The 13339-nt window shown below is 41.3% G+C and overlaps 1 protein-coding gene across 3 annotated transcripts in view; it reads left to right on the plus strand.

The window, feature by feature from the left end:
- The window catches only part of SHC3 (SHC adaptor protein 3), a 306014-nt gene that overhangs the window by 193458 nt on the left and 99217 nt on the right, over positions 1-13339 (plus strand). For all 3 annotated transcript variants that reach the window (XM_055091804.2, XM_024930043.4, XM_034967681.3), the window contains one exon: positions 5068-5138. In XM_055091804.2, coding sequence (XP_054947779.1) covers positions 5068-5138 — 71 coding nt within the window. The remainder of the gene's footprint in view (positions 1-5067; positions 5139-13339) is intronic.

Below are 13339 nucleotides of genomic sequence, written 5' to 3' on the forward strand. Positions count from 1 at the left end.
AAGGAAAACAAGACTCTCAGAAGCCATCTAGAAAATAACCAACATATATGATTATTGTAATTACTACAGTCATAATTTTCTTTTTTCCCAAAATACCTCTAACAACTGAAAGCAATAATTTTTGTCAGATAAAATGTAGATGCCACCAAAAGAAAAATGATTGAATAAGAAGTTAATATCAATTAATCTAAAAGAAAAAGATAAATAACTGTATTGAAAACTGGGCAGAAAGATATGAACAATCAAATAACAGAAAAAGAAATGCAAATGGCCAATAAGCATGTGAGAAAAATCACCTTATTAGATTTGAGGGAAATGCAAACTAAAACAAAATGAATTACTTTTGCTCATCCTTGGCAAAGATTCAAAAAATTGACACTGCAGTACTGGGAAGGGCAGAGACCACTATGCTTGCTTATGCCGGGTGATGAGAGGACAAATTGCTGCACATCCTTGAGAGGGCAATTCAGGTCTGCGACATTGGTACTGGTATTCACATTCACTACAAAGGTGGTGTTGCTGGTAATATAACTACAAGAAATTAGGCCCAGGCTACACATAACTCTGTAAAAGAAATGGTGGTATTTACATAATTCTGTGACTATATGTTAGTGGGTGGTAACCACATCACTCTTCAATGTACATTGTGATATTTACATAAATCTGCAACCTCGGTTGTGATCTTAACATAACCCTATGACAGAGGAGCAGGGCATCATCCCGAAAATCTGTGATGCTGATTATGGTCATATTTACATAACTCTGCAATGTTAATTGTTATTCATGTGATAGTGGTGACGGTGGCATTTCCTTGATTCTGTGCTGGTGGATGTGGTATAAGCAGCACTCTGTTATGGTGTCGGTGGTACTTACATAACTGCAGTATTGTCATGGTATCCACATAATTCTGCCATGTTGTTCATGGTATTCATTTCACCTTGTGACATTGATGGAAGTATTCACATAATTCTGTGATGTTGATGGTGATATTTACATAACTCAGTGATACTGTTCATGGTATTCACATAGCTGTGACATGGGAGGTCATAGTATTCATATAACTCTGAGTGTTGGCATTGACAATTTTGCATCATTGTTTATGGTGTTCACATAACTGTGATGCCAGTTGTGGTTTTCACATCTGTTGGTGTTGTGGTGTTGGTGTTGGTGGTATTCACATATTTCTGCAGCTTTGGTTGTGGTATCCACACAACTCTGTGGCATTAGCCACAGTATCCATAAACTCTGTGGTGGTGATGGTGGTTGTATTCACGTAACTCTGTGATAGTGGTGGTAGTGTATCCACATCACTCTGTGATGTTGGTTGTATTCACATAACACCATGATGGTGGTCACAGACTGCAAAGTTTGTCATGGTGTTCACATAACTCTGCAATGTTTGTTGTGGTGTTGACATAATTGTGCAACACTGTGGTACTGTTAGTCTCATAACATGGTGACGTTGTTGGTGATGTTTATGTAATTCTCCACTCATGGTTGTGGTATTTACATGACTGCAATATTGGAGTTGATGGTGGGGTTCACATAACTGTGAAATTTGTCATAATAGTCCCACACTGCAACCTTCATCACAGTGTCACGTAATTTTGCAACATCGATGGTGGTACACACATAACTGTGCTATGGTTCTGCTGCTGATAGTCACATAATTGTGACATTAATTGTGGTACTTGTCTAACACTGTCACATTGGTGGTGGTGGTATTTACATATTTCTGCAATGTTTGTGGTGCTATTCACATAACTGTGATATTGATCATTGTATTCACATAGTTCTGTGATGATGGTGGTGGTTGTGTTACTCTAAGTGCAAGAGTGGTGGTTGTATTCAGGTAAATCTGTGACATTGTCACTGCTGTTCATGTGACACTGCAGTGTTGTTGCTGGTGGTCATATAACTCAATGACATTACTCATAGTGTTCACACAATCTTTTGAAAGTGGTCCTGGTATTTGCATGACTCTGCAATGCTGGTGGTAGTAGGGTTGACATGCACTGTGCAGTTCATCATGATGTGCATGCAACTCTAAGATGATTGCTGTGGTATTCACAGAACTGAGATTCATCATGGTGTTAACATAATTATGCATTGGTGCTGCTGGTGGTATGCACATGGCACTGTGACATTGCTGTTGGTGGTATTTACATAATTCTCTGTTGGTGGCAGTGGTATTCACATGAACCCATGACATTTGCCATGATAGTCACACAATTTTGCAGCATTGGCGGTTGTGGTATTTATAATATCTCTGACAGTGAATGTGGTGTTCCCATAACTCCCTTGCTGGTTATGGAATTCACATAATTTTGCATCATTGTTGTTGGTGGTATTCATGTAGCTCTGTGGTGTTGGTTATGGTGGTATTCACAATATTCTGTGATATTGGTCATGGTTGTAAACAGATAACTCTGCAAAGTTGGCTGTGTCATTCCAATAAATCTGTGAGGTTATTAGTGGTGGCATTGACATGACTCTGCAATGACAGAGAAGACAGTACTCATCTAACTTTGAGATGTCAGTCATGTTATTCTTATATTCTGTGAAGTTGATGCAGGTGGTACTCTACTCTGGTGGTCATGATATTCATATAACTGTGATGGTGGTCATGGTATTCAAATAACCCTGTGACTTGGTTGTGCGAGTCACATAACCCTGTGACGGTAGTGTTGGTGGTATTCCCATAACTGTGTCATTGGTTGCCTATTTACATAGCTCTGTCATGTTGAACGTGGCATTCATATCACGCTGCGACATCAGTGGTAGTGGTATTCACCTAACTTTATGATACTGGTGGGGATTATATTCACATAACTGCAGTGTTGCTGCTGGTGGTAGTCTTATAAACATGTAATGTTGGATGAGGTTGCAAATCATAACTCTGCAACAATGGTGGGGGTATTTATATAACTCTGCAACATTGGTCATAGTTTTCACTTAACTCTGTAATAATGGATGGAGTATTTGCATAATTCTGTGACTCTGGTCATGTTATTTATATAAATATACTCATCACCTAGCATCCACAGAGTGGTTTCAGGACCCTCTAGGATACCACAATCCATAGATGCTCAGATCTCTTATATAATATGGTATAGTATTTACATGTAGCCTGTGCACAGCCTCCTTTATACTTTGAATCCTCTCTAGATTATTTACGATACCTAATATAATATAAATGCTATGTAAATAGTTGTTACTATATTGTTTATTTGCACTACTTTTATTGTTTTTTTTTTTCTATTTTCAATCCACAGTTTGTTGAATCCGTGAATGTGGGACCTGCACACATGTAGGGCTAACTTTATACGTCCATGGTGGGACAGGTATTTTCAAAACTCTGTAATAATGGTGGTAGTGTTAACATAACTCTGAATTGTTCATAGTTTTCAAATAACTCTATGGCATTGGCATGATATTTACATAATTCCACAATGATAGTGGTAGTGTTCATGTAACTCTGCCACGTTGGTTTTTTTGTGGTATCTTCATAATTCTCATAATTCTGGAACAGCATGGTGGTAGTGGTATTCCCGTATTCCCACAATTCTATGACATTGATATTCATGGTATTCACATAACTCTGTTGTCAGTTGTAGTATTCATATAACTTTGTGACATAGGTGGTGGTTTTCACGTAACTCTGCAATGGTGGCTTTGGTATTTGGATAATTCTGTGGCATTGATGCTGGTGGTATTCACATAACTCTGTGACATTGGTCCTATTATTCACATGAACCTGTGATGTTGGTTGTTGTAATCACATAACTCTGCAATGTTGATGGTAGCCTAATTCATATTTCTCTGACATTGGTCATGGAATTCACATAACTGTGATGGTAGTGGTGCTATTCAAATATCTGCCTTGGTAGTGGTATTCTCTTAGTGCTGCCACAGTGGTTGAGGTATTCAAGTAATTCCATGATGATGTTTTTGTGGTAGTCATATAACTCTAATGGTGTTAGGTATGGTAATCCCCTGAGTCTGCAAAGTTTGTTGTGGTCTTCACATATCTTAGTGACAATAGTGATATTGGTGGTGGTGCAATGGTGGGAGTAATAATCACATTTATGGGTGTATAGACAGGCTCAGATAAATTTAAAGTTATAAGAAGATATGACAAAGCCAGCCTCCAATTCACATTTTCTAAATAATTCAAATGCCGTTTTTTCTTTTTTTCTTTTTTGAGATGGAGTCTCGCTCTGTCGCCCAGGCTGTAGTGCAGTGGCATGATCTCGGCTCACCAAATGCAGTTTTTTCTGTACCATACCATGAGATCTCCTTCTGCTAAATCTAAGGCATTTATCTAAAACATCTGTATCTTCAAACTCCCCAAAGGCTTTGGAACATAACTATTGGATCTAGCTCTTTATCCATAACTTTAGCTATGTCCATATACTTACACATATACATTTTCATGTGTGAAACTGATCAAAATTTAGCTATGCATTTAGATGTATAAATCTGAGCTTCTAAAAATTTATGATCATGCAGAAGATCTGGTAAATCAAAGTAAATCACCTTTAAGGGTAATCTGTAGTTCATAGAACCCAAAATATGTTCATCAGATAATGACATTTAATGTTGATGAAAATGTTGGTCATATCATGTTTTCATTCTTTCTCTAAAAATTGTAAACCTGTAGAAGCCTCGTAAAAGACTAGAAATGCAATGTTGTGGTCTGGGTGGTGGTTTCATGGCAAATATATGTTTAAACAATCATTGAATTAAACATTTAAGATCCCTGGATTTCACAGTATATAAGTTATACTTCCATAAAAGCTTTAAAAAGTGTACATCCAAATAAGATGAAAATACTAACAGGTTTTAGAAAAATCCAGTGTAGTGCCAATCTAACCACTCATGATATTTTCTTGTGGCTGTGAGTTATTGCTTTTATAGAAACAAAACAAAGCCTCACCCTAGAATTTAAAGTTAAAATGTGATTTAAGAAATGTGTATGGCTCCCAAAAATGCCCTTGTATAGTTAGGAGTTGTCTCTTTATCTCAAATCTCAGGGCTCACGATTTACATTTTTTCCCCTTGCAGTACTTGGGGTGCATTGAAGTTCTGCGCTCAATGAGGTCTCTTGACTTCAGTACAAGAACACAAATTACCAGGTAAGCCCTCTTGAAAATGGACTCCTGTGATTTTACTTCAGAAGGAAGGATCTCAGAGGTTAACAGCTGACACATTTTTAGAAGAAAAGACCGGCCCTTGGAGGGTTAGTGGCTGGTGACAGTGAGTCAGTACTGTCCTCATCTCAAGACATGTGCTTGTTAGTCCATGTTTGTGATGTATATCTCTCAACCAAAGTACCTTGAAGGACACTCTGCCCTTGCACGCTCTTTTTATAATTTAGCTGCAGACATATGGAGCAGCTGAGTATTTATGTTTGTTTCTTTAATGTGTGAAACTCTAACACAAGATTGGTATTTTAAAATGTACTGAACCATGTTCTTTTTAAAAAAGAAAATCAAGATGTCAAGAGAGACTTTCCAACAGTATACACAGAGAGTAAGATGCATAGAATTGGAAGCAGAAACAGCCATGGGAGTAGGTCATTCAGCAAGCAGACCAATTCTTTAAGGTGTCTGTGACTTTGAACAGGTTTTGTATATTCTCCACCACCAAGTAGAATCAAAACTTCTTCAGGGGCAGTATTTAAGCACTGGTTTTTTAAAAATAAAATCTTATACTCTAGTATAGCTCCTAGTAGAGCTTACACCTTTAGAAAAATGCCAGTTTCAAGCCAGCTTGAAGAGGAGAACTGGAAAGCTAGGACAGAGTCTGTGAAACTGCTACATTTCTGTGGTCAAGGAGCTTAGGTTCATTTGGTACTTATGCAGTAGCTTAATTTAAATAGTCACCTCAGAAAAATGCCTCGTATTTACTTGATTCAAATCATTCTATTGTATATGTTTGGATTAGCAAGCCAAGTCTAAAGATTGAGCTTTAGAAAGCAACTGGTTTAGTCATTAGCTGCTAAGAAACATACACACCTCAATTCTGTTGTAAGTACCATAATAATACCTCTTCCTCCTCACTGAAGAAATTTATGGTCAAAGAGTTAATGTTTTTTTTGTTTTTCTCTTTCCTAAGTGCCTTGAGACATGTAAGTTGTGAATGTACCAACATCAGTAATCTACCTGAAGGAAGGAATCCACCTCCACATATTTGTAGAAAATGGTTTATGAACATTTCAAAGACAATGGAATGGTGTTTTGAATAGACAGCACTGTGGTTAAAAGAAAGCTTGAGTGTTTCTTAGTCAGTCATTTATTCACCTTACTCATGAAAAGGTATGCCAGTGGCATCACGGTGGGCAGAACACTGTGCCAGTGACTGGAAGAATATGGGAACTGTATGAAATTAGTCATGTTCTCCTGTGTGGTGATTGTTTTTAAAGGAATGACAGTCAATTGGGAGAGAACTGTCAACCATTCCTACTGGGTTCCCTTTCTAGATGCTAGGATTTCTGAGGTGATTTCATACCATTTTAGTTCTCCTGATGTAATTATTAAGCATCTACTGCTGATTGTGCACACACAACACACTGGACAACGTGACTCTCCGGCTTTGCTAGGCCTCTCAGTGTTGGAGAAAGGTGTATACATAAATGATTGAGGGGCATTTGAGGGGCACAGAACAAGTCCTGCTCCTTGGGGTAGTGGTGGGGTGGGGGAACAAGTGAATAATTCCAGTTTGCTCTTTGATGAGGATACAACTCCTGGGACTCTCTGTGGTAGAACCCAAATGGACAGAAGTAATAATAACATTGTAGAAGAAAGCAGTTGGAACAGACACTGATGGGTTTAGAGGTTTTGATGTCTTTCTTCAATCCCATTCCATTTAGATTTTTGGGAAGGTGAAGCAGCATAATAGGACAAGTGGAGCATTATTCTTGTACTTAAGAAATTTGATGTTGAATTCTAATTGTGCCAGAATTGCCTTGGGTTTTATTTGACCTCTTGAAAGCTAAATTTGCTTGTCTCCATGATGCTTTCTGTCTCTTGCATCATTTTTAGTAGGTGACATGTTTCTTACTTTAGCTAATAGCTGGAGGTCACTCAAAGGAAAAAATTTGACAAATCAACTTCAGAATGAAGCCCTTTGCATCCAGTTGAAGAATACACAGCAATGTCTTGCAGATGTAGCACACTGTGGAGCTTTTAAGGTCTCCGTGGTAACTAAGTGTTAAACATACCTGTGATTAAACTCCACTGCCATGGTTTACTTTATATACTAAAGAAATTCTTGGAAGTTTATAGGGAAATCTAATGTCCTAATTAAGTTATATTATACAGGCACCAGGAAAACTGGTTTCCAAAGGCACTCCAGTCACACCTTTTATTAAAAAATATTTTTATAAGCAGATAATTAATCCCTACTTATCTGTTTAATTTAAAATTTTGCCCCTATGGCTGGGCTTCACTCCCAGCATTTCACTTTGTATACACAAATGTGAGGACTCCACTTCAGAATTGAGGTGATTTGAAAACTCCCCAGGAATATGTATAAAATCTTCTTAGTTTGAAAGCCAAATCAAACTTGTGAAAGGAAAACATCTTTCTTTTGGAAAGGTGTTTCCTTTTTGTTCTTTTTCAGTGTATTGGCTGGGTTCTGAGGAGAAATTTATCACTCATGTCAGCGTGTGTGTATATTGCAGTTCAGAGTGTTGCTTGCTTACCTTAATAAAACAATGAGGCATAGGTATAAATGAAGGAACATGCAGATCAGCCGTCAGTGCATGAGTGGACTGAATGCTATGAAATTGCATACTTTTCTGTTGGATATTTCATGGGAGAGACTTTGCTTAGAAGTTAGCTGAGTAATCATGTGATCTTGGTATGAGTGTTAAGCATTCAGCATGGCTTTGAGTCTGAACAAAAGAGCAAACAAGCCCTGGTGAGATGAAGAAGGGAGCAGGAGCCTGGAGATGCCTGAATATGTTGGTGAGAATCACAACCTGGAGTGCATGGGGGTGGTCTCCTCACCAACCCTTGGCGCAGTGGGTTTCATCTTCACCTTGAAGGAGAGCAGGCCAGACAAGATCTCAGCACAGCTTCGCAACTGCATCCACCCTCTCTTCTCTTCTAAGAGTTCACTTGGAAGGCTTGGCAAAACTCAGCTCTCAGGTCACTTCTGGCTTCCAACATTCTATAAATGCTCTCAGAAAACAAAAGTCCAAGGTAAAAACTTTCACCACACAATCCTTTCACTCCATCATGTCTCTGAGCATCCTTGTCCATGTACATTCCGTCCCAACTCTATGTATGTATTCTGTGTGCATGAACCTGGGTGTGCACCCTCGCTGGACTTCCTGAAAGGGAGGGGCCAACCAGACTGCATGCTGGGCACCATGACCTGAGGAGGGACCCCCTTCACCCATGCATTCTCTGTGACCCCTCTACCTCTCTCTTCAGACATTTCTGGGTTGCATGGACATTTAATCACAAGTTCATATGGGGATGGAAACAATGCATATTGTGCAGTATTAAGACAGGCTGCATTTACTAACAAGATATTTGTGTTGTTTGTAGAGGATTTCCTATCCCCAGGACCTGGCCCAGGCTGAGAGAAGCTGTGTGGAGTGGAAGATGGACATTGAGGAAGAAGGGCAGGTAAGGTCAGGCCTCCTTGGAACCTCAGAGAATGTCAGAAGTCGAGGAATGCTTTGAAGGTTCCATTACACCTGCCCAGTTAAATGATGTGTATTCCCAGATGCAGGGCAGTGGGATCTGAATATTTTTTGTTCAGATTTTTTGGTAATAATTTCTTCTTTGAGAGTGGTTAGCACGAACTCTACTAAGTGGACATGAATTGGCTCCAGCTGTTCTATGCTAATGAAGGGCATTCTGTTAGTGTTAGGGCGACTTTCTCATTTTTGCAAACACTGGGATGTAACTCTGAAGAGTCTCATATTTGGAAATCCATTGTATAAACCATGCTAAGATGTTTTTACAACTGGTGCAGGGTATAGAAATCAAATTAGATTTTTATTCATGGGCTTCCTTAGATCTGATAAGAAATCTTATCCATAAATTAGATTTCAATTAATCTTCAATTAGACTTCAGTCATGCATCAGGGATAGGTGTGTATGTGTGTATGTGTGTGTGTGTGTGTGTGTATGCATTTTTCTTGAGACAGTGTTTCACTCCTGTCGTCTAGCCTGGAATGCAATGGTGCAATCTTGGCTCACTGCAACCTCTGCCTCCCAGGCTCAAGTGATCCTCCCACCTCGGCCTCCTGAGTAGCTGGGACCACAGGTGCATGCCACCATGTCCAGCTAATTTTTTTTTTTTTTTTTTTGGTAGAGGTGGGGTTTTGCCATGTTGACCAGGCTGGTCTCTAACTCCTGGGCTCAAGTGATCCATTCACCTCGGCCTCCCAAAGTGCTGGGATTACAGGCATGAGCCACCGTGTCTGGCCAGGGATAGGTTCTGAGAGATGCATCATTAGACAATTTTGTCATTGTGTGAACATCGTAGAGTGCACTTAGGCTAGATGCTCTAACCTACTGCACACCTAGGCTATATAGCATAGCCTATTGCTCCTAGGCTACAAACCTGCACTGCATGTGTGACTGTACCAAATTCTGTAGGCAATTGGAACACAATGGTAAGTATTTGTGTATCTGTCATATGCAAGCATAGAAAAGGTAGAGTGAAAATACGCTATTATACTCCTATGGGACCACCTTGATGTAGTTGGCTCATCATTGACTGAAATGTTTATGTGGTACATGTACTTGATTATGATATTTCAGAATTCCTTTTTCACTGCAAAATAAATACCTTTAATGTTGATTTAAATTAAACATGCCAGGGAAAGGGAAAAGAGTGAATCTATTTTTGTAGATTCTCTGAGGCTGGTTGAATTTCGGAATTAGAACAGAGAACAGTCATGTGAATTACCTACCACCCCACCCCACCCCCAACCCTGATCCCTGTGCATTTGGGTGGTGCAGAATGGCTAGCTTTTGGATTTTAGCCTTACAGGCTCTTACTGAATGTGCTTATTCTAAACATATTTCATGGCCAAGCCTCTCTCAGCCTGCACCTGCAGAGGGGTGAGGCCTGGCAGGAAGGGGTTGATGCTGTCTTGGTTTAGAGTCCTTTTTGAAAACACCAGCTTGCCTGTGTGCATGTGCATCCCGCCTTTGGAATAAAGTAGGCTGGATGCCTCCACTTCACTTCTGCACTATTACTCTGATTTTAACACCAGCTAGAATAATACTGTACCCTCGTGTTGGCTTCATGGGCATTTGTGTGCAAAAATGCATTAGACATAGGGGTGCAGGGATTATGAGTCCTCAGGGACCACAACCCAGGAAAGGAGCCCAGAGTCACAGGGCAAGGGGCCACATACTCACCGCAGTCATGGGATACTACCCCAGAAACATGGAAGAGGGTCCTTGCGGGCCTGGGAGACTTCCCAGAGGAGGGAGGGAGCACTTAAGCCAGAGTGAATTTCTTCCCCTACAATATGGCAGGTGTACGACTTGGGCCGAGTTCTCCAGCCAGCGCATCAGGGTGACTGGAATGTAAGTGGTCATTCCTGACAGTCCCTTAGCTGGTCCAACTCTGTGCAGCAGTTCTAATGCTTGCCAAAGAGTAGGGACCTGAGTGAGGCTCAGCGAAGGACCATGGAGACAGTCTGAACCAATTAGGCTGGAGCCTTCCTGCCGTTAGAACACCAGCAGAGCCCTGAAACAGGGATTGGGGCTCTGCTTCCTCCAGGCCTCATTCTGCTCTATTTTCGTGTTCAGTCCCTCAACCATAATGCATCTAGTAGGTTTATTTTTCATTTGTGAGGTTAAACAGACATCACCGTGGAAATGTCTGATCCAGCTGTGGTGAAGGGAAGGGACCCACAAGCCGTTTTCTTGGTTAGACCAAAGGTATCTTCAGTTGCATTCCCCCAGCAGCCCCTGAGACTTGGTGCCAGGAGGCTATTTGGGAGGATACCTAGGGAGTGGTGGCAGGGGTGGGCACAGCCAGTGGGAAGGGAGAACCACCCCCAGGACCATTTGGAGCAGGGTCCCGCTGTGGGCGCTGGGCCCTTTGGGGAAGTGTGTAGGAACTGGGGAAACTAGGATGTCTGCTCACCGACTGCCTCCCCTCACTACTGAAGGACAGTCCCCTGCTCCTCCAGGCTGCCCTGTGTAGGCTGAGAAAGCTGGAGAAGCCACCACTGAAGGGGCGGAGACTAGATGCAGGCACTCCCAGGAGCATGGCAGCATTTACGGGACTGTCCACGTGGCTCAGAGTGTCAGGGCCTACCAGGTGACAGCGCTGGCTGGAGCCACACAGTGTCAGAGCACTTGGCTCCCATGTCTGACTCTCTAAATTAGACTTTTTGGTTGAGGCACCTCTGAACAGCTGCCTGGTCCAGTCTTTGGACAGCAAACTCCTGACCCCTTGGCGCAGAGCCTGTTGATGTAGGCTGAGCTTCCTACTCTTAGGGGGTGAGGAAAGGGTTCCTGGGTACTAGCCCACACGAATACTCAGCAGAGACACTCATTCCACCAATGAGATTGACCTCTCCAGGGCTGGGGTCCTCATCCAGAGAACAGGCATGACACCCCCACTTCGAGGCTTGTTGAGAGACATAGAAATGAGACCTGAAAGTGCTATGGCTGCACCTGGCACATAGTAGATGTTCAATAAATCTGCACGGGGTTATTACCATGAATATCCTTTTGCTACTCACTCCTGATAAAATTCTGTGTATAATAATATCAATTGCTGATTGGTATTGTTATTATTAATATCTACCAATTCATTCCAGGGTGTTTTTTCTAACTGAAGGGAAAAATTGGTTTGATGCAACAAACTGAAGTTATTGAAAATATGTGGTGATGTGGCATTAATTTTCACTTGAGCCGATATTGTCTAGTATTTCATTCTGTGTTTCTGCTTTACTAATTCTAATGATGATGATGAGGATGACACTAGGATAGAATACTTAACCTGTTCCAGACGCTGCACTAAGGTGTCATTCATACATTCAACAAATATTTATCAAACACATACCATGTCTAGTCACTGTTTAGATATTGAAGATAAAATACTAAGTAAGTGCTTACCTTCTGTTGTGGGGAGAGGGAAATACACAAACATATACATAAGTAGGATATCAAGGTGAACCATATGAACATGCCATTTTTATAGATGAAATGATCCAGTATCAGCAATTTCATATAGTTCAGCACGGTAATTTCAGATAGCGATGAGGGTGTGTGTGGTCTTTTCTCAGTAACCTTGGGAGGCAGATTGTGTGTATTTTGGGGATAAGGATACAGGATCCGAAAGTTTATGCAAATTGTCTGAGACCAGATAGCTAGGAAAGGGCAAAGTCAAGATCTGAGCTAGAACAGTCTGAACCCAGAGACTACAGTCAAGAGTAGCAGTTATACTGCTGCTTGAGTAAGGGGGCTCACATCCTTCAGAAAGGCAGGAGGACTGGCAAACCCCACAAGTACAGAGGGGCATCATTACAAGACCATCAAGATGCATTTGCTGACCACTGTGGTGTGATGATCGTGAGCAGGGTACAAAGAAAATGAGTGTAAGGTTAGAGTCTGTGAGAGGCACTTGCAGTTGGCTGGGATGCAGTGGGCAAGTGCATGTAAGAAGGGTCAGCTGTGGGGGCAGCATTGCCTCTGTGAAGACTGCACTGCCTGCATTCACCTGACTGTGCTCATCCCGGGCATGGCGACGTCCCTCCTTTCTGTGCTTCAGAAACTCTTAGTTGAATTTCCCCAAATAGTAAAAGGATATGTAACAACATAGAAATCTTCTTTAAAAATCGAATATGAATAATTTATAGAAAAGATAAGGCCCTCACTACCTCAAATAGCAAATGAACGGTGGGATGGGGTGGGGAAAGGTTGGATTGGGGGGTGAGAGGATAGATAAACTGAGGAAGGATGGGCTTGGCATGGGGATGAAATGGGCGACCCCCAAGGTGGTCCTGCTACCTAGCTCAAGGTGGTGACAGCAAAGTACAGAAGATGTCTGTCATCACAGCAGAGGGAAAGCACTTCTCACCTAATGTGGGCTCCGCTGCAGCACAAATTCCTTTAAGAATCCATCAGGTTGGTTGCAGAGGGGCCACAGAGCTGGTCTGTGTTCTGTGGGCACTCTGACTTGGCACAGGGCCCTCAAAGATTTGCTACACATACTTAAATCATTTCATTTTTTAGAATAGTGGTTCTTGGACTGGAGCATACATACATCAAAATCACCTGCAGAGTTAGTTACAACACAGATTGCTGAGCCGACCCCACAGAGTTTTGTGATTCAGTAAGTCAGA

The sequence above is a fragment of the Pan paniscus genome, chromosome 11 (assembly GCF_029289425.2).
Source record: "Pan paniscus chromosome 11, NHGRI_mPanPan1-v2.0_pri, whole genome shotgun sequence".
Taxonomy (NCBI): domain Eukaryota; kingdom Metazoa; phylum Chordata; class Mammalia; order Primates; family Hominidae; genus Pan; species Pan paniscus.